Source organism: Odontomachus brunneus, unplaced genomic scaffold (assembly GCF_010583005.1).
Source record: "Odontomachus brunneus isolate Ranch 3 - 2012 unplaced genomic scaffold, Obru_v1 Obru_scaffold_168, whole genome shotgun sequence".
Taxonomy (NCBI): Eukaryota; Metazoa; Arthropoda; class Insecta; order Hymenoptera; family Formicidae; genus Odontomachus; species Odontomachus brunneus.
In genome coordinates this window covers 559,209-579,032 of record NW_022639618.1, presented here as the reverse complement: position 1 = coordinate 579,032, position 19,824 = coordinate 559,209, and the positions used below count along the sequence as shown (strand labels likewise).

Sequence of the window (19,824 nt, the reverse complement as noted above, 5' to 3'; positions counted from 1 at the left end):
TATATATATATATATATGATATATATAGCACATAACTTCTAATAAAATATTCACAGTCAAATAATTCATTCAGTATAGTTATCAACAATGAACTAGTTCAATAAGTTAGAGTGAGAACTAGAGTAAAAGGGGAGCGTTCCGATTGACCACAATACGATTGGACACAACCAACCGATGAAAAGAATTATCTAGTGAATTACTAGGTCGAACCAATCATTACAATCTGTGTCCAATCGTATCGTGGTCAATCGGGTCCCACCCGAGTAAAAGTATATTTTGTCTCGCTCTAACTTATTGCACCAATTCAGCAGCGCAGCTACAAAGAACAGACCATAACTCATACCGAGTTTCCGAATACCTAATCTGAGCCGTAGCGCCTCTGGCGACAAATACGTCAACCTGGACATTTTCTCAGACGACGAATTCCTCAATCGTAAAACTTAGCGATTTCGGACTTTGAGCTAAAATATCTCAGGTTCTAGAAAACGTAGAGCAAAAGTAAAGACAGTTTTATTAACTAACATAAACCCAAGGAATCGATTGAGCCTATCTAGAATCTCATCGGTTCAACCGTTATGGTCAAACAAGAAATCTGGTGTGTATTCAACTAGTCTCGTGGCGTTAGTATACACGGCCGTCTCGCGCTTGCACTTGGCTTCGCGACACTACCGTGTCGCTTGATTACCAAAAAGAAAAATCACTTCTAATTGTGAGAAGGGTAAGTTTTCTGACTTTTTACCTTACGATTGGTTATTTGCATCGTCGGTCTTGCGGATGGTCGGATAAGGAAGGCTAGATTAAAAACAATACCCAGAAGCAGTCCGATCTCGACACTGACAAATACACAGATTAAAAGAGTGCCTGTCACCGCGATAGCATCTGTTTCTGCAAAAAAATAGAGATATTAGATCGTGGTGTTTTACTTCAGATCGCTCTCAGTGTAACGCAAAGTCAGCAGTAATACTAACTGCATTCTCTCCAGAGCAGTTTTATGAGCTTCAGGTCGATCATGAATATCACGGCGGTTATCAGCACCGCCGCTAATGTAGCACGTGGAATATAATAAAAATATGGCGTTAAAAAACTCAATGCCAACAATGCCATAGTACCTGCGAAATGGAGCGTTATTATATTTTACGTAATGTTCTTCACTATCATTTTAGGATTAATATTATAAATCCCATTAAGGGAATCCCTTATCACGCCTCGCATATTTAAGTTACATAATGTGATATAATTATCATGATTCGCATAGTTTAATACCGAAAAAATTTAACTGCAGCTATACGCGTCATAATGTAAAATATCCGATAATACATAAATCAGAGTATATAGACAATATACAGATAATAAACAAATTAGATTTTCTAAATAAAAAATGACTTTTGGCAAATCTTTTCAATGTTACTTAATTTTATGTTTTTTACATATAAAATAAAATAAAAAAAAAGATTGAGAGTAACGTGTTACTTCGTTACTACGTGTTACAACGGCAAGATTACAATGTAAAATATCCGATAATAAATAAATCAGAGTATATAGACAATATACAGATAATAAACAAATTAGATTTTCTAAATAAAAAATGGCTTTTGGCAGATCTTTTCAATGTTACTTAATTTTATGTTTTTTACATATAAAATAAAATAAAAAAAAGATTGAGAGTAACGTGTTACTTCGTTACTACGTGTTACAACGGCAAGATTACAATTTCCAGAGTGCTAAATTTTGACTGCAGATCGTCATCCACAGGCCATTTGAAACAAAAGTTCAAGAGTAGTGAAAGTGACGATACCCTTATAGAAATATCATACTAAGAATCATTGATAATTACTTATTATCCAGTATTTTTAATACTGAAAATAAGTAATTATCAATGATTCTTAGTATATTTCTATAAGGATATAACTGTGTTTAGGAGATATAAAGGTTTTTAATTGTAATTTGCTGAAATTGATAACGACGCTTTTTTATCATTTGCAAATTATTTTCGCGTTACTCAAAATATATCACGTGAAAATATGGCCTATCTCGCATTCCGTGTGTGAATATGTGAGTGTATGTAAGTGTGTATGAGTATATATGTGAATATGTATACATGGACGCGAGTTTCAGCAGAGACCAGGATCTTATGGTTATTAAATACTCACCTTAATAAAAAAATGAGTCTACCATACACTAAAATTAAGGTGACCAGATTTCCCAGTCTTAAATTCGGGACACTTCATAAATGTGTGAAGTGGGGGACGGGTGGAAAGGGATTAAAAGATCCGAAAATTATTTGACAATCATTGAAAATTATAGCAAATCGATATCCTGAATAGCACTCGAAAAATTCAAGACAAAAGATAAAAAATCGGAACTGTCCTGAAAAAATCAGGACACCTGGTCACCTTAACTAAAATATATACTGTAAACATTAACAAAGACCTCTACTCAAAGTAAAATGTTCTATTCAATCTCCGCTTTACTAAAAAGATAAGTCTATTATATATTAAAATAGATACTAAAAAGATAACAAAGATCTCTACGCAAGGTGGAACATATCAAGCGCCGCGATCGCAGCGCGACGCCGAGTACGAATAAAACAAAATAACGCGACCGTGTAAGCTTATCTGAAATTTCTGGGTCGATTGGTCTTCCGAATCAAATATCTCAAACATGGAAACTATAATCGAAAATCTGATGAAAGTTTTCTGATATAATAATTAGCGCGCGCGTAATTTGCACCAAGTTTGATTAAGATTGGTGCAGGGAATACGGAAATCTCGAAATCTTGGCTGCGAAAAGTCCTTTTTATTTTCGCACAGATTCTCAGATTTTTTCAGACACATGCACAGACGTATGCACGCACACAAACTGCATTTGCATCGCCAAACGATTCAGCTTCAGATCACACGTATATGCACGCACACAAGCGATGCGCGCTTGTCCGTCAGATTGCTTTTGTAATATATATAAAAGCTGCAATAAACAGCATGTATCTATAATGATTGTCATTGATTCGAATATACGAATATACGCTAGACTAGAGGAAAAGATTCATAATCAACCATTAGATTACATAGCAAGTTATATTTATAATTTCACTTAGATTTTCTTATAGTTTTATATCAATCTGCACTTGCGATATCCGCGATTCGCATTGCAAACGTGTAATCTGAATTTGAAATTAATTGGTTAATTAATTTAAATAGAGAAAGAAAAAATGTTCGTAGGTGAAATATTATAAAGGTTTCCATATAGACTGCACCAATCAAAATGGACGTATATTACGTGCGCAATAAATATTAAATCAATCATGTATCTTTTCGTCTAGTGTAAACGCGTAAATAAAATAAAACAATTTCATTAATAAACTTAATAAAGTTTAATGATAATTACGACTGTGTTCCGATATTCACTATCAGTACTCAAGATCTATTATTTGTGTCACGTACACGTATAGAGTTTCAGTATCGGTAGTAAATATTGGAACACAGCCTGCAAGTTCACATTAGTACAGTAGAAAAATATACATAGTAGGAAAATATACATCACTACATGGAGGAAATTTTATAGTAAAATGTGTTACAAAAATAGAAATCCAGTCAAATCATATTCTATTACTTCAATTGTCAGAAAAATTGAAAAAATCATATACTTTACAAGAATTAATAGAATATAATTTTAAAAGTTGAAAAAACAAAGAAAAAGTATGTACTCCTTATAAAGAAAACTTAGTAGAATTGAAAAAAGAGATAATAATAATAAAAAATGTTTTCATTTTAAATTAATGCTAATAATAAAACGTTGAAACATTTAAAATCACAAATTTAAAAATTAAAGGTGTCTATCTATGTCAAAGATATATATAGGCACAGATATATATAAAATTATTAGTTTAATTTTCCACAATGGTATAACTAATGGACATTATATAAACGTTGTGCATAATAAACAGACAAAATGAATTTCAATTAATGATTCCACAATAAAAAATGCAGTTAGTCACGAAATTCCAAAGATGCATACATTTTCTTTGCTGTAAAAATAATGTAAAAGATTTGTATCTAAATAATCTACACAAAAAACAGTGAGATCATAACAAGCAGTCCTTACAAAAGAAAAAAAAAACTCGTCACGTACGTATCAAAGGGAAGAACCAAATACCTAGGGGCTCGATTCTTGATGATGTACGAATGAAATACGCATGTGAAAATCTACAGTATACGTAACGTAAACTATACATTTTCGCATGCGTGTCTCATTCGCATACCGTCAAGAATCGAGCCCTAGTAAGCAATCTGTGCGCAGACTAACATCAAATTGGCGACAGAATCTGTCGAATTCTAGCAGGATCTGATGTCTAAGTATAGCTTCCGGAATGGAGCCGTGTCTTGAATCAGCGATATGCCGACGTTTCGCAAACGTTGCAGTTTGCATCATCAGGGCTGAGAACTCTGATACTGAGCTCCCTTGGGTAAAGGTAGGTAGGAGATTCCATCGCCGCTCCAGAGGTTTGTTCGAAAAACTCTCCTTGGAACTGAAAATAGGTTGAAGTTAAGCAGTGTTCTATTAGTGGGAAGAGGTTGGCAGGAATTTCCTCGGAATTCTTGATGATGTTTAAAGTATCCTGGACTGGAACATTGGTAAACAGTGAGACTACATCAAAACTCATCAGGATATCATTAGTATTCATCTTGATTTTTGTGATCTTATTCACGAAATCTGTTGAATTCTTGATATGGGAATCATTGAGACCAGTAAGTTTCTGGAGGGGTTTGGTGAAATAGCGGGCTAACTGGTAGGTAGGTCCCCCAATATTGCTGACAATAGGGCGTAAGGGCACTGATTCCTTGTGGATTTTTGGAAGACCGTAGAGTCTAGGTGCTGAAGAATCTTGAGGGGTTAAATACTTGATAGTTTGAAGAGGGAGACCTGCATTTTTCAGAAGAGAAGATGTTTTCTTCTCTATGCTGGATGTTGGGTTGCGTTTGAGTTTCCTGTAGACTTTTTGGTCTGAGAGTAAACTGTTGATTTTACTGCAATAGTCTTCCCTGTTCATAACTACAGTAACGTTCCCTTTGTCTACTGATAAAATTAGGACTTGTTGTTTTGTTTCAGACCGTGGAGAGCTCGGCGTTCTTCTTTGTTTATATTTTGTTTGGGAAGTTTGGCTTTGCGTAGGATGTTGGTTGTTCGATTTCTGATGTCATTGCTTGCCTCTAAAGGAAGGTGGAAAATAGCCGTTTCAATTTGGCTGATGATTTCTTCCGTAGGGATACTAGAAGGAGTGACAGCAAAATTGTGTCCCTTAGCTAGAACAGCAACTTCGGATGGTGATAGGTCTTGATCGCTAAGATTCTTAACTGTATGTGTGAGAACTGGCATTTGAGTCTGTGGATTGATCTTATCATACTTGCTCTTCTGTTTTTGTGTTCTTGCCTCAGCTGAGTGAACAGCTTGTTCGTGAGTAACTCGATCCAGTGTCAGCCACAGCTCAGGCTCCAACGATTTTGCAAGAGAGAGATGTAATTTTAATAGTTTTTGGGATATCTCAGCCAAGTTCTTCTTGGTGGCTGAGATTCGGTCTTTGACTAACCTCAACGACGCTTGTCGTAGAATGCCTTTGGCCTGGTTAGAAGATGGAAATGGGTTTTTTAATTGAAAGCATTTCGGTACTACATGATGGTCGCGGCACCGTTTCAAAAAACGCTAGGGAGCATAGTTGGACATGAAAGGACTTCCTGAGTTTGGAAAACAAATTTACCGACCCTAGGATAGCCTCTCCGTGCAGGCTTCTAATACTAGATTAGAGGCTTTCACGGCCATTGATACAATGTCTAGGTATAGCTTCCGGAATGGAGCCGTGTCTTGAATCAGCGATATGCCGACGTTTCGCAAACGTTGCAGTTTGCATCATCAGGGCTGAGAACTCTGATACTGAGCTCCCTTGAGTAAAGGTAGTCTTTATATGCCCCCCTCCCCCCTTGTGTAGATGATGTTTAGGAAGTAGGGGACGAGGCTTGAATCCAGCCAATCAGCGTATTTTAATTGATCAGCTGGTCAAGGGAGCTCAGTATCAGGGGAGCGGTGCACTTGGACAGGGTGCATTTGGACACAGCCAATCACAGCACCGTGTGATTAGAGACATTTGTAGGGTCCCTTGGAACAGCGACTTGTGATTGGACTGTGTCCAATTGCCCCGTGTCCAACTGATATACACCCCAGTATCAGAGTTCTCAGCCCTGATGATGCAAACTGCAACGTTTGCGAAACGTCGGCATATCGCTGATTCAAGACACGGCTCCATTCCGGAAGCTATACCTAGACATTGTATCAATGGCCGTGAAAGCCTCAAATCTAGTCTAGTAGGATCTGTCGACAGATCCATAGACATCTGCGTCCCCAGTCTGCCGTTAGACTGCTGACAGGGTCTGCTGATAGACTCTGACATCAGATTGACGACAGATTGCGCGCAGATTCTGTCGTTTCGTAGGTTACTTAATTAAATCCCTATTCTTTGTTAAATTCCAACGATTTATTCATTAGTATGATTCAGATAATTAATAATGTATGATTATTTTATTAAATAATAAAAAAACTAGCATTTCATATTTTGTGTTGTTTTATTTATTCGTAAGACTCGCGTAGTTTCAATCCCATGTCAGGCGGACACCCATCTTTATAATGACCATGCCGTTCACTGCTTGACTTCAACGATCGTACGGGAACTAGTGATGCCATTGCGCTGTAACGATACCTTGGTGGACTATATTTACAATATACTCTTATGTCGTTCAAAAAATGTAATGACATATTTCACAAGTTTCGCAATACAGTAATATTCAGTGATAATTCAATTCAATTTCTTTTACTCTTAATATTACACTAATTGATAAGAATGAAATTTTTGGAAAAATCAGCAAATTGCAGCAAATTGTATTCTTCAATACAATTCACTATTTATTCAGTACAACTCAATATATATAAACAATTTTTCATAAAAATCAACAAAATATTGCAAAAGTTTTCAATAATTTTTCAAATAACTTAGATCCTAATTCCATCAAGTTTTTATGAATAACTACAATTTTTAGTAACATTCAATTAATTTCATTATATTGAATATTAAAAACTTTTATGTTATTTTTCAACAATATTCATTATCCTTCATTATCTTTCCTTATATTTTACAATATTACATTAAATTTCATACTGAAAGCTATGATTAATTTCGATTTATGTTGAATTATTATTCAATAATAGTTTTTTCCATTTCATCGATTTCAATGTAACTTGCATTTGCGACTAATGCAGAATGGGTTTTAAATAAAATATAGAACTTGAGATTGGTTATTATGATATAGACATAAACAAACTAACACTAATCAAACTATTCGATCACTGATCTGTAATCATTTTACACCGTGTGCATGTGAAAATACACCATTTAAAAGTGTACATATGCCATTTAATTAAAGAACCTACGAAACGACAGAATCTGCGCGCAATCTACCGCCAATCTGCTGTCAAAGTTTGCCGTAAGACTCTGCGCGCAGTCTGTCACCAATTTATCGTCACAACAGATTCTATGTACAATCTGTTGCCATTCTGTTAACAGACACTGTTAAAAGACTCTGCGCAAAATCTGCTCGCGCAGGTTTGGCCATCTGGGTAAAAAATACCAATACAAAAAATATCAAACAAACAATACCAAAACAAAAATTATCAAAACAAAAACTACAAAACGTAAAGTACATGTTAACTTAAACAAAGTACAGATGTTTTAAATTAATTTAATTAAAAAAAAGTGTGATCAATATAATTAACCAAGTACATATGTAAGTATTAACAAGTACCATATGTAAGTATTTATTACACAAATAATTGTATGATGAATATGTTGTGTGATATTATAATGTTGAGATATTTTGAATAAGAAAAAATATTTTTTTTAACCAATTACGTCTTATGTCTGTGTCTGATGTCAGTGTCTTATGTCAATTTGTTGCTTTCTATATCTATATTTGGGGCACATCATCCCTAGTAACATATATTGATTTCACATACGTTTTCTAAACATATATACCATTTCATAATCATTTGTAAAATTTTTCGCACATATTTCTAAGTGGTATATACTAACCGAGACGTTTTCATGTAGTAAACATATAATTCATAATATTTTATTAATATTAATAATTGAACGCAGAAGTATCGAAGTATTAAATTGAGAAAAACTTAACATTGAGGATCAAAAACTCGACGTATCCCAACGAATATATTGAAATACACATACACAATTTATATATAATATGATTTGGAATGAGAAGAATAGCATACAGAAAAAATGCTAATTAACTTATGTAAAAAAATATAAGATTTGATTTATATATCGACGAACACACATATAGGAGATATTATATTCACACATAGAGAAAATTAAATTTTATATATGCCAAAATAATCTTGAATCCAAAACGATTAATATTGATTTTACCAACAACAAGCAACATATATTTTCACTAATGTTTTAATTTATGATAACAAATATATTCATATAGAAAAGTTATTCCTATATACGGCGACACAGCCTTGAATTCACGAAACATCAATATAGATTTCTCCATAGTGAATATATTGGGTTGTCAGAAAAGTCATGACGCATTTTTGCAACAGATGGCGCTAGTTCATTTTTGGAAATACTAGAGTCATTCGCATCTATGTTATTGCTATATCATTTGACAGCTAACAGTTCTAGCTTCATTCTAAAAGAAAATTGAGCGGTTTGGTTGAGTTTTGGAGATTTTATAACAAGTTGAAGATGGAAGACCAAACTGTGCATTTTCGCCATATATTACTGTTTTACTTCAGTAAAGGGAAGAACATGCATCAAGCTTGTGAAAAGTTGCGTAAAGTTTATAGTGACAATGCTGTACAAGAACATCAGTGCCAACGATAGTTCACGAAATTCCGTGCTGGTGATTTTGATCTCAAAGACGCTCCTCGGTCAAGGAGACCTATCGAGGTTAATAACGATAAAATAAAGGCATTGATCGAGTCAAATCCGTTGTCACAACACGTGTCACATCCGTTACACGACACGAGAGATTGCAGAAACATTGAACCATCATTCAAGCGTTCGCGACCACCTGACGCGACCAACTGGGATATGTAAGCAAGCTCGATATTTGGGTTCCCCATGAACTCAAAGAAGTTCATTTGACGGCGCGTATAAACATCTGCGATATGCTCATTAAACGTGAGGAAAACGATCTTTTTTTGAAGCGACTGATAATTGGTGATGAGAAGTGGATTGTTTACAACATGTAGTGCGCAAACGGTCTTGGTGCCGACGTGATGATTTACCTCAAACGACATCGAACATTCATCAGAGGAAGGTTATGTTCTCAATGTGATGGGATTTTAAAGGTGTCGTGTTTTTTGAGCTCCTACCAAGGAACCAAACAATCAATTCGAATGTGTACTGTCGGCAATTGGATAGTTTAAACGAATCCATCATCCAGAAACGTCCAAAGCTCGTTAATCGTAAAGGAGTTGTGTTCCATCACGATAACGCGAGACCACACACAAGTTTGGTCACCCGTCAAAAATTATTGGAGCTTGGATGGGATGTGTTGCCACACCCACCATACTCGCCTGACCTTGCGCCGTCAGACTTCCATTTGTTTCGCTCTCTTCAAAACTCCTTGCGTGGTATAACGTTCAATTCAGATGAGGCTGTAAATCAGCACTTCAATTTTTCGCCGATAAAGACAGGTCCTTCTATGAATGAGGAATTATGAAGCTCACTGAAAGATGGTAAAAGGTTATCAAACAAAACGGACAATATATTATTGATTGATTTTTATTCTTTATATAAATAAATGATCTTTGAAGAACATAGAAAAAATGTCATGACTTTTCCGACAACCCAATATTTTCAGTAATGTACATAATTACATAATGTATAATGTATATAAAATATTACTATATTATAAACATTTATATTGAAGAATGTAACAACCGAACTCCGCGCGTCGGTTGTCATGTATGCCGTCGGATTATTCGCTCGCCGAAATCCAGATTCGGTAAATAATTGACACAAGACGCGTGATTCAACAAACAAAAAGAACAAAAGAATTTATTAATCCTTGGTACAGAGTAATAGAGAACGAGTACGTAGATCTCCTGAGAGAGAGATCTCCGATCTGCGGCGCCAGTTACCGGGTCGCGGTTTCGGTAGATCACATGTAAGACGATAGGCAGAGTGTATAGCGCAATCGCTACACGAATTTCGGATATTTGGCGGACCGCGGTTCGGCATTCGCGATTCGCGCTGTTGAAAGGTAGTGGGGGCCGAACGGTGTCGGCGGCGGTATGTCTGTATCGCAGCACAGCGCGCCGGGTTTGTGATCGCTATGATCGCAGATCATAGCGCGGAGGCGATAGCGTAATAGCGCAATTAGTTCGCGTATGTCGGAATCATGAGCGAATAACCGAAGTGTCGGTATAGTCGCTCTCGGTCCTGACAGTCGAAAGGCTATGAACAAGGGTCGAGAAAGCTCGGCAGAGCACAGCTAACGTATTGGCCTCGGTCCTTGTTCGTGGAGTCGACAGGGTGCGAGCAAGAGTCAAGCAAGCTCGAGAGAGCGCAGCTAACGTACTGGTTTCGGGTCTGGCTCGTAAGGATCAGAGATCGGATAAGTACGGATGGCAGATACGAGTCGGTTGTAATCCTTCGGTAGACGGTCCGGATCGGTCTTATGTCCATGATTTCGGAGCCGCGGAATTTATACTTGCTCCGCTTTGTTTCGCTTCGCTTTTTGCGCGCGTGATCGGTCGCGTGATAGCAGCGCACGCTTTTGATCGATCGTGTTTTGATTCGGTGCATGATCGACCTTGCGCGAGCGAACGTAACGCGTATCTTTTGTGTACACGCTATTTGAGTTAAACGCCTTGCGGCGTTTAAGACCCCTATGAAGTTAGCCCTCCACTTTAAAAAAAAATTTTTTTACATAAAATTACGTCAAATTGTTTGTAGAAATATGTAGTAAAAGATTTTTCGTTTGTAGTAAAAAAATAAAAAAGTTACGGGGGGGGGGATGAAAAAATCGTCAACACCCCAAAATGGTGGGTTGACTTAAAAAGTGACCTAATCGACGCCAAATATTTTGTAGAAGTTTGTAGTGAACGAATTTTTGTTTGTAGTTGTCCAAAAATAAAATGACGGCCAATTAAATATTTAAGGGTGTCATATTTCTACCCCCTTGAGGGGCTGTTCTCTAAACCGACTATATTGAAGCCAAATAATTCATAGAGGTTTGTAGTGGAGGCATTTTTGTTTATAGTTATCCAGAAAAAAATTTAAAGCACCTTTCGAAATTAAGGGTGGCATAATTCCGCCCCCTCGTGAGGGGCTGTTTTGTAAACCGACTATATCGGAGCCAAATAATTTTTAGAGGTTTGCAGTAAAGAAATTTTCGTTTGCAGTTGTCCAGAAACAAAATGGCGACCAATTTAATATCTAAGGGTGCATTTCCACCCCCTCGTGAGGCACTGTTCTCTAAACCGACTATATCGACTCGAAATAATTCGTAAAGGTTTGTAGTGAAGGAATTTTCGTTTGTATTTAGTTGTCCAAAAAAAAAGTTACAGCCCCCTTCGTAATTAAGGGTGGCGTAATTCAGATCCCTCGTAAGAGGCTGTTCTCTAAACCGACTATATCGGAGCAAAATAATTCGTAGAGGTTTATAGTGAAGGAATTTTCGTTTGTAGTTGTCCAGAAAAAAAGTTACAGCCTCCTTCGAAATTAAGGGTAGCGTAATTCCGCCCTCTCGTGAGGGGCTGTTCTGTATACCGACTATATCGGAGCCAAATAATTCGTAGAGGTTTGTAGTGAAGAAATTTTCGTTTGTAGTTGTCCAGAAATAAAATGGCAGCCAGTTTAATATCTAAGGGTGCATTTCCATCCCCTCGTGAGGGGCTGTTCTCTAAACCGATTATATCGACTCGAAATAATTCGTAGAGGTTTGTAGTGCAGGAATTTTCATTTGTAGTTATCCCAAAAAAAAGTTACAGCCCCCTTCGAAATTAAAAGTGGCGTAATTCCGTCCCTTCGTGAGGGGCTGTTCTCTAAACCGACTATATCGGAGTCAAATAATTCATAGAGGTTTGTAGTAAAGAAATTTTCGTTTGTAGTTGTCCAGGAAAAAAGTTACAGCTCCCTTCGAAATTAAGAGTAGCGTAATTCCGCCCCCTCGTGAGGGGCTGTTCTGTGAACCGACTATATCAGAGCTAAATAATTTGTAGAGGTTTGTAGTGAAGAAATTTTCATTTGTATTTGTCCAGAAACAAAATGGCGGCCAATTTAATATCTAAGGGTGCCGTATTTCCACCCCGTCGTGAAGGGCTGTTCTCTAAACCGACTATATCGACTCGAAATAATTCGTAGAGGTTCGTACTGAAGAAATTTTCGTTTGTAGTTATCCAGAAAAAAAGTTGCCACCCCCTTCGAAATTAAGGGTGGCGCAATTACGATATTAAATTGGCCATTTTGTCACGAGAGGAATTACGCCACCCTTAATTTCGAAGGGAGCTGTAACTTTTTTTCTGGACAACTATAAACGAAAATTCCTTCACTACAAACCTCTACGAATTATTTGGCTCCGATATAGTCGGTATACAGAACAGCCCCTCACGAGAGGGCGGAATGACGCTACCCTTAATTTCGAAGGAGGCTGTAACTTTTTTTCTGGACAACTACAAACGAAAATTCCTTCACTACAAACCTCTACGAATTATTTGGCTCCGATATAGTCGGTATACAGAACAGCCCCTCACGAGAGGGCGGAATGACGCTACCCTTAATTTCGAAGGAGGCTGTAACTTTTTTTCTGGACAACTACAAACGAAAATTCCTTCACTACAAACCTCTACGAATTATTTGGCTTCGATATAGTCAGTTTAGAGAACAGCCCCTCACAAGGGGGTGGAAATATGACACCCTTAAATATTTAATTGGCCGCCATTTTGTTTCTGAACAACTATAAACGATAAAATTCCTTCACTACAAACCTCTACAAATTATTTTGCGTCGATTAGGTCACTTTTTAAGTCAGCCCTCCATTTTGGGGGGCTAACGATTTTTTCCCCCCCCCCCCCCTCCTAACTTTTGTATTTTTTTACTACAAACGAAAAGTCTTACACTACATATTTCTATAAACGATTTGGCGTAATTTTATGTAAAAAAAATTTTTTATTAAAAGTGGGGGGCTAACTTCACAGAGGTGCGTTTAAGTGGTGCAACGCGCCGGTGCACGGTCCAACTGGTGGTCGGTCGGACCGGTTGTAGTGACGATGCCAAGATACATCGTCACAATGTGTTCATTGGAGCACGCCGAGTTTTTGATATTCGATGTTAAGTTTTTCTCAATTTGATACTTCGATATTTCAGCATTCAATTATTAATATTAATAAAATATGATGAATTATGATATACTACATAAAAATGTCTCGATTAGTGTATACCATTTAGAAATGTGTGAAAAACATTTTACAAATAGTTATGAAATGGTATACACGTTTAGAAAATGTATAAAATGTATAAATTGTACTCAAAGCAGCATACATATGACACGCCATACAAGGTGTACATTTTTCTTATTCAAATAATGCCATATGACTGCGACAGGGAAGGCTTCGCCCCCCCCCCCTGTATCCCCCTGATCAGGGGCTTCACACCTTGAATCCCCTTTTGTTGCATGTCGCTATTTGTTGTGAATGTGATAGTTTTCCTAACTTTCATAGTAGTCAACTTTATTGGTTAATAAATCCTGAATGCAATTTAATAAGGAAGTGACGAACGAAGTTTCGTGACGAGAGTCACGAGAATGTAAGAACATAATCATAGCAGCGTCACCGTGCGCATGTGGTATTCTCTCAGTAAATTATATTTTTACAAAAGAAAAAAAAGACGCCGAGTATGTCAAACAAAAGTATCAAAATAAAAAAACCAAAACAAATACCAAAATAAAAATACTAATCAAAAAGTACTATATAAATAATACCATGCCAGATAGCACAGGATATCCGTAGGACATCCATTTCATGCTCATTTTACGTCCGTATGTCTAGGGATATGAAGTGGACGTCCACAAGACATCCGATTTTGAACATAAAACGAATATCTTCAACAGTATATCTTATAGACTTTTAATATATGTCCCATATGAAATAAAGTTCAGAATATGTTAGAGAACGGTTTTATATATGTTTTAATGGTTTACCCAGACAACACACAATATTTATGATAAAGATTCATAAATATTTATTTCGAATTGTTTTTTAAAAATATTATATAAATACTTATAAAATATTTATATAATATTTTTATTATATAATATTTATGAATCTGTAACCGCGATGCGTCGCGTTGCGGATCGCTCGTCGGTTCGGGTTCGTGATAGGCGGAATAATTTAGAAACAGTCTTCTTAATAACAAAATTAACAATATATTTAGATAATCAGTTGATGATTACAAATACATCAAATAAGGCGTGTCATCGCCGTTGGTTTTGGTCGTTTGTATACTGTCTGTCAGAGGCTTGTTTACGCGATGGCTCGCGAGATGTGAAGCGCGGTGCGCGGGACGCGGACGGTATAAGTGTAGCGTTTTCGCGAGTTTGTATTGTTGACGTTTTTCAGCGTCTCGCCTCTTTAATTCTCGTTGACGATTTTTTGCGATGAGTTTAGTTGCGCTTCGAGGTAATATAATGCACGCAGTCGGACTGTGCCGCGGACGCGTCTATGCGTCGCGGTATCGGAATCTGTCCGATCTCCCTTCTGGGGATCGTTTACGAGTATCTCGGAGGTCGACTCGCGTTGCTGCGATGACGGTGTGATCCTGACGCGGATCCTTAAGCGGTGTCGGAGTCGCGTTGCAACGGAATGCTTCCGAATCTATGATAACGAGTTCGCATATGGCGACTCGATCACGAGGTGATCTCTTGCTAAGACGAAGGCGAGATCCGGATTGCGGTGTGAAGGTTGTGTTCAGCGCCCTTCCGGTGTGTCGATTCCAGGCTCTTCGGCGGCCATGAAATCCTGCGGATATCGGTAGTTTATCAGTGTCGGTCTCACGAATCCATGAGGCCGACGGCGGAGTGGTGGCTGTCGCGAATTCGCGAGCAGTAACCTGCTAGGAACGGTGTGAAGAGCAATGTCGATGTCACGACTACGTGACTCGACGGCGGAGTGATTTTGGTCGCGTATCCGCGAACAGAAACCTGCCAGGAACGGTCTGGTTCAAACAATGTCGATAGCACGAATCCGTGCACCGACGGCGGAGTGATTCTTGTCGCGTATCCGCGAGCAACAATCTTCCGGAAGCGGTGTCGGAACAATGTCGATGTCACGAATCCGTGACTCGATGGCGGAGTGATTTCGGTCGCGTGTCCTCGAACGGAAATCTACCAGGAGCGGTCTGGAGTCGGTGTTCTCGGAAGAGCGGATCCGAATCTGATCTCGATTACGAATTCGTGGCGCTTTATATCTGCGAATTACGCTTGCTTTGCTACGTGTCGCAGATGTTCGGCGGTCTCGTTGTTTATTTTCCTCAAGGACGCGTTGTCCTTTAACACTCCGTTTCGCGGTCCTATGCGTTTCTTGTGTTTTTCGTAACAATTTTTTTTCGATCGTTACAAATCTTTATCATAAATATTGTGTGTGGTCTAGGTAAACCGTTAAAACATATATAAAACCGTTCTCTAACATATTCTGAACTTTATTTTATCTGGGACATATATTAAAAGTCTATAAGATATACTAATGAAAATATTAAAATATCTTATAATAATTTTTATTAAATATTTATAACATTTTATAAACATTTATACACATAAAGAAAAAAGTATCAAAATCTTTATTCAAAATATTATTAAAATATAGGCTAAATATTTTATACAATATTTATAGTAAACAAAAAATAAATATTTGTAGTAATATTTTGTAAATATTTCTATAAATTTATATATGAAAAAAATTAATGTAATTATTTATAATTATTAATTTAATGAAGATATAAGAAAATCAAAATTTAAATTGGTAATGTATACTGAAAAAAATTTTTTAAATCAAAGAAATATATTTATTAAATATAATTTCTTAACTTAAAGAAATATATGTTACACTTTAAAAAAACATGTAATAAACTTAAAGTAATATTTTTTTAAATATGTAAAATAAGCTGTAAAATTATGAATTTCTAGAAACAAATGATCTCCTTACAAGAAGAAAACTTTTTAAATGTAAAAATTGTGTTTAAATAAATGTTTGCTTGTTTTAATGTAAATAAGTATTATGTATAGTAAATTTAAAGTAAATGTATAGTAAATTTAAAGTATAGTAAGTATAGTAAATATAAAGTATAGTAAGTATAAAGTAAATAAGTAAATCATTTTATAAATCTAAATAAATTATTTTCTAATATTAAAAGTATTTTTTTAGGTTTCAAATTAAAGTTTCTTTTATTATCAGAAAACAATTTATTTAAATTTACAAAATGATTTATTTGTATATTATTTACTTTTAAAACAAGTAAATATTTTTTAAATATACTTTTTACATACTTTTTAAACATATTAGGTGCGCAACTAAGTTCCCGCTGTTTGTCAATAGATGGCTCCAGCAGTAAGTGCTGGTCGATTTTGACATATCCAAAACGTCATGAATCAAGCTTAGACATATGGTAAACAAACCGCTTTGACACGTTAGTGATTTTGTTTTGGCATCATATACTTTTGGTTGTGTGAAAATGTCTGATTTTGTGCCAAATAATCGTCATTTGCGGGAAGTGTGGATTTTCTTATTTTATTCAAAGAAAATGGCGGCTGAAGCGCATCGAGAGCTCCAAAAAGTTTACGGAGATGCTGCTCTAAGTGAAACAACGTGTCGTGATTGGTTTCGTCGCTTCAAAGACGGTGATTTCGATGTTGACGACCGTCCGCGTGAAGGAAGGCCAAAAACCTTCGAAGACGCTGAATTGAAGGCATTACTCGATGAGGATCCGTGCCAAACGCAAGAACAGCTTGCTTCAGCATTAGGAGTTACCCGTCAAGCCATTTCCAAGCGATTGCATGTGTTTGGAATGATTCAAAAGTAAGGAACTTGGGTTCCTTATGATTTGAAGCCAAGGGACGTTGAGCGTCGTTTTTTCGCCTGTGAACAACTGCTCCAGCGGCAAAAAAGGAAGGGTTTTCTTCATCGCATCGTGACGGGTGATGAAAAATGGATTCATTACAGCAACCCAAAGAAAAGAAAGTCATGGGGACTGCCCGGTCATGCTTCTACGTCGTCGGCTTGGCCGTATATTTACGCTGCGAAAGTTATGCTGTGTATTTGGTGAGACCAGGTCGGTGTTATTTATTATGAACTGTTAAAACCGAACAAAACCATCACTGGGGAAGGGTATTGAATTCAATTGATGCGATTGAGCCGAGCACTGCGCGAAAAACGGCCACAATACGAGCAGAGGCACGAAAAAATGATTCTACTGCATGACAACGCTCGGCCTCATGTTGCCAAACCCGTTAAAACCTACTTGGAAACGCTCAAATGGGAAGTCCTACCCCACCCGCCATATTCCCCAGATATTGCGCCGTCCGATTATTACTTGTTCCGTTCGATGGCACATGGTCTGGCTGATCAGCAGTTCCGCTCATATGAAGACATAAAAAAATGGCTTGATTCGTGGATAGCCTCACAAGACGAACGCTTTTACCGTAACGGTATTCGAGCTCTGCCAGAAAGATGGGAAAAAGTTGTAGCTAGCGATGGGCAATACTTTGAATGATTCATTTGTAACCATTTTTTCACAATAAAGTTGCATTTTCATAAAAAAAACAGCGAAAACTTAGTTGCGCATCTAATACATTTTACATTTAAAAGGATCTATTCTCTTCTTTCAAATAAATAATTTGTTTTTGAACATGGATACAACATATGTATACAATACAAAGCGTCTCTTAATCAAAGTGACAGTGGCGCAGTAGATAAGGTAAACGACTCAAGAACCAAAGGTCTCAAGTTTGAATCTCGGCATTGGTAAGCAAATTTTCGAAGTACAATTTAATTTGAATTAAGTAGCGTGTGAAACAATATAAAGTAAAAACTAAAAACATATATATTTTATAAATTTAAGAAAAGTTTGGGAAAAGAGAAAAAAGTATATAATTGTATATATTTTAATAAATATTTTATAATATTAATGATAAATATATATATAAAATGTAGTAAAAAGAAATCCATTATTTTTCCAATAGATGGCTTTAGTAATGTGTATCTCGCATCGTATAAGTGCGATCGGTTTACGCTAGATGGCGTTAGAAAGATAAGATTTCGTACTAAAAGAACTTCTCAGACAGTTTTGTGTTTGGTTGACTCAGTATTGTTTGAGCGCGCGTCAAAGTTGGACACCAGCAAAGAGAAAATACGCCATATTTTATAGTTTTTCTTCGATAAAGGCGAAAAGGCAAGCCAGGCGGCTGAAAATGTGAATAGTGTTTATGGTCCTGATACTGTAACAGCCAATCACGCCCAATTTTGGTTTCGTCGATTTCATTCCGGTAATTTTGATGTCAAAGATGCACTACGCTCTGGAAAGCCAATTGTCGAAAATGTCGATAAAATAATGGAAATCGTCGAGTCTGACCGTCATGTAAGCACTGCTTCGATTGCCCAGGAGCTAAACATTGCACAAAAAACCGTTTGGAACCACTTGAATAAGGCTGGATACAAAAAGAAGCTCGATGTATGGATGCCACACGAGTTAACGCATAAAACCTCATGGACCGAATTTCCATCTGCGAATCGTTGCTGAATCGCAACAAAATCAACCCATTTCTGCAGCGGATGGTGACTGGTGATGAAAAGTGGGTCACCTACGACAACGTCAAGCGAAAACGGTCGTGATCGAAACGCGGTGAGCCGGCGCAAACGGTGGCCAAGCCAGGATTGACGGTCAGGAAGGCTTTGCTGTGTGTTTGTGGGATTGGCAGGGAATCATCCACTATGAGCTGCTCCCTTACGGCCAAACTCTTAATTCGGACCTGTACTGTCAACAATTGGATCATCTGAAGGAATCAATCGCTCAGAAGCGGCCAGCTTTGGCCAATAGGAGAGGAATTGTGTTCCATCAGGACAACGCTAGGCCACACACATCGATAGTGACTCGCCAGAAGTTCCGGGAGCTTGGTTGGGAGGTTCTTATGCATCCACCTTATAGTCCGGACCTGGTACCAAGTGATGGGAGCGGTGCACTTGGACACGATGCATTTGGACACAGCCAATCACAGCACCGTGTGATTAGAGACATTTGTAGGATCCCTTGGAACAGCAACTTGTGATTGGACTGTGTCCAATTGCCCCGTGTCCAACTGATATACATCCCCAAGTGATTACCACCTGTTCCTGTCTATGGCGAGTGATTTTGCTGGTGAAAAATTCGCCTTAAGAGAAGCTTGTGAAAATCGACTGTCCCAGTTTTTTGTCAATAAGGACAAAGGTTTCTATAACACAGGCATAATGGAATTACCTTCAAAATGGCAACAAGTTATCGAACAAAACGGTGCATATTTAACCTAAATCGGATCATTCTAACTATGCTAAATAAAGCCTTCATGCAAAATAATTTCATGCAAAAATAATGGATTTTTTTTTACTACACCTTATATTTATGATCTATTGAAGCTAATGTCATAAAAATATTGATGAAATATTTTGATAAATATTTATAAAATATTCAAATAAATCTTATAAATATTTTGTAAATATTTTGTGCTA

At 37.1% G+C, this 19,824-nt stretch overlaps 1 protein-coding gene across 1 annotated transcript in view; it reads right to left on the bottom strand.

Annotated features, from left to right (window-relative positions):
- Window positions 1–19,824, bottom strand: part of LOC116851226 (sodium-independent sulfate anion transporter-like) — a 220,725-nt gene that overhangs the window by 24,791 nt on the left and 176,110 nt on the right. Inside the window, exons 7-8 of the mRNA XM_032830443.1 lie at window positions 969–1,109; window positions 740–885 (exon numbers count right to left, since the gene is read on the bottom strand). Coding sequence (XP_032686334.1) covers window positions 740–885; window positions 969–1,109 — 287 coding nt within the window. The remainder of the gene's footprint in view (window positions 1–739; window positions 886–968; window positions 1,110–19,824) is intronic.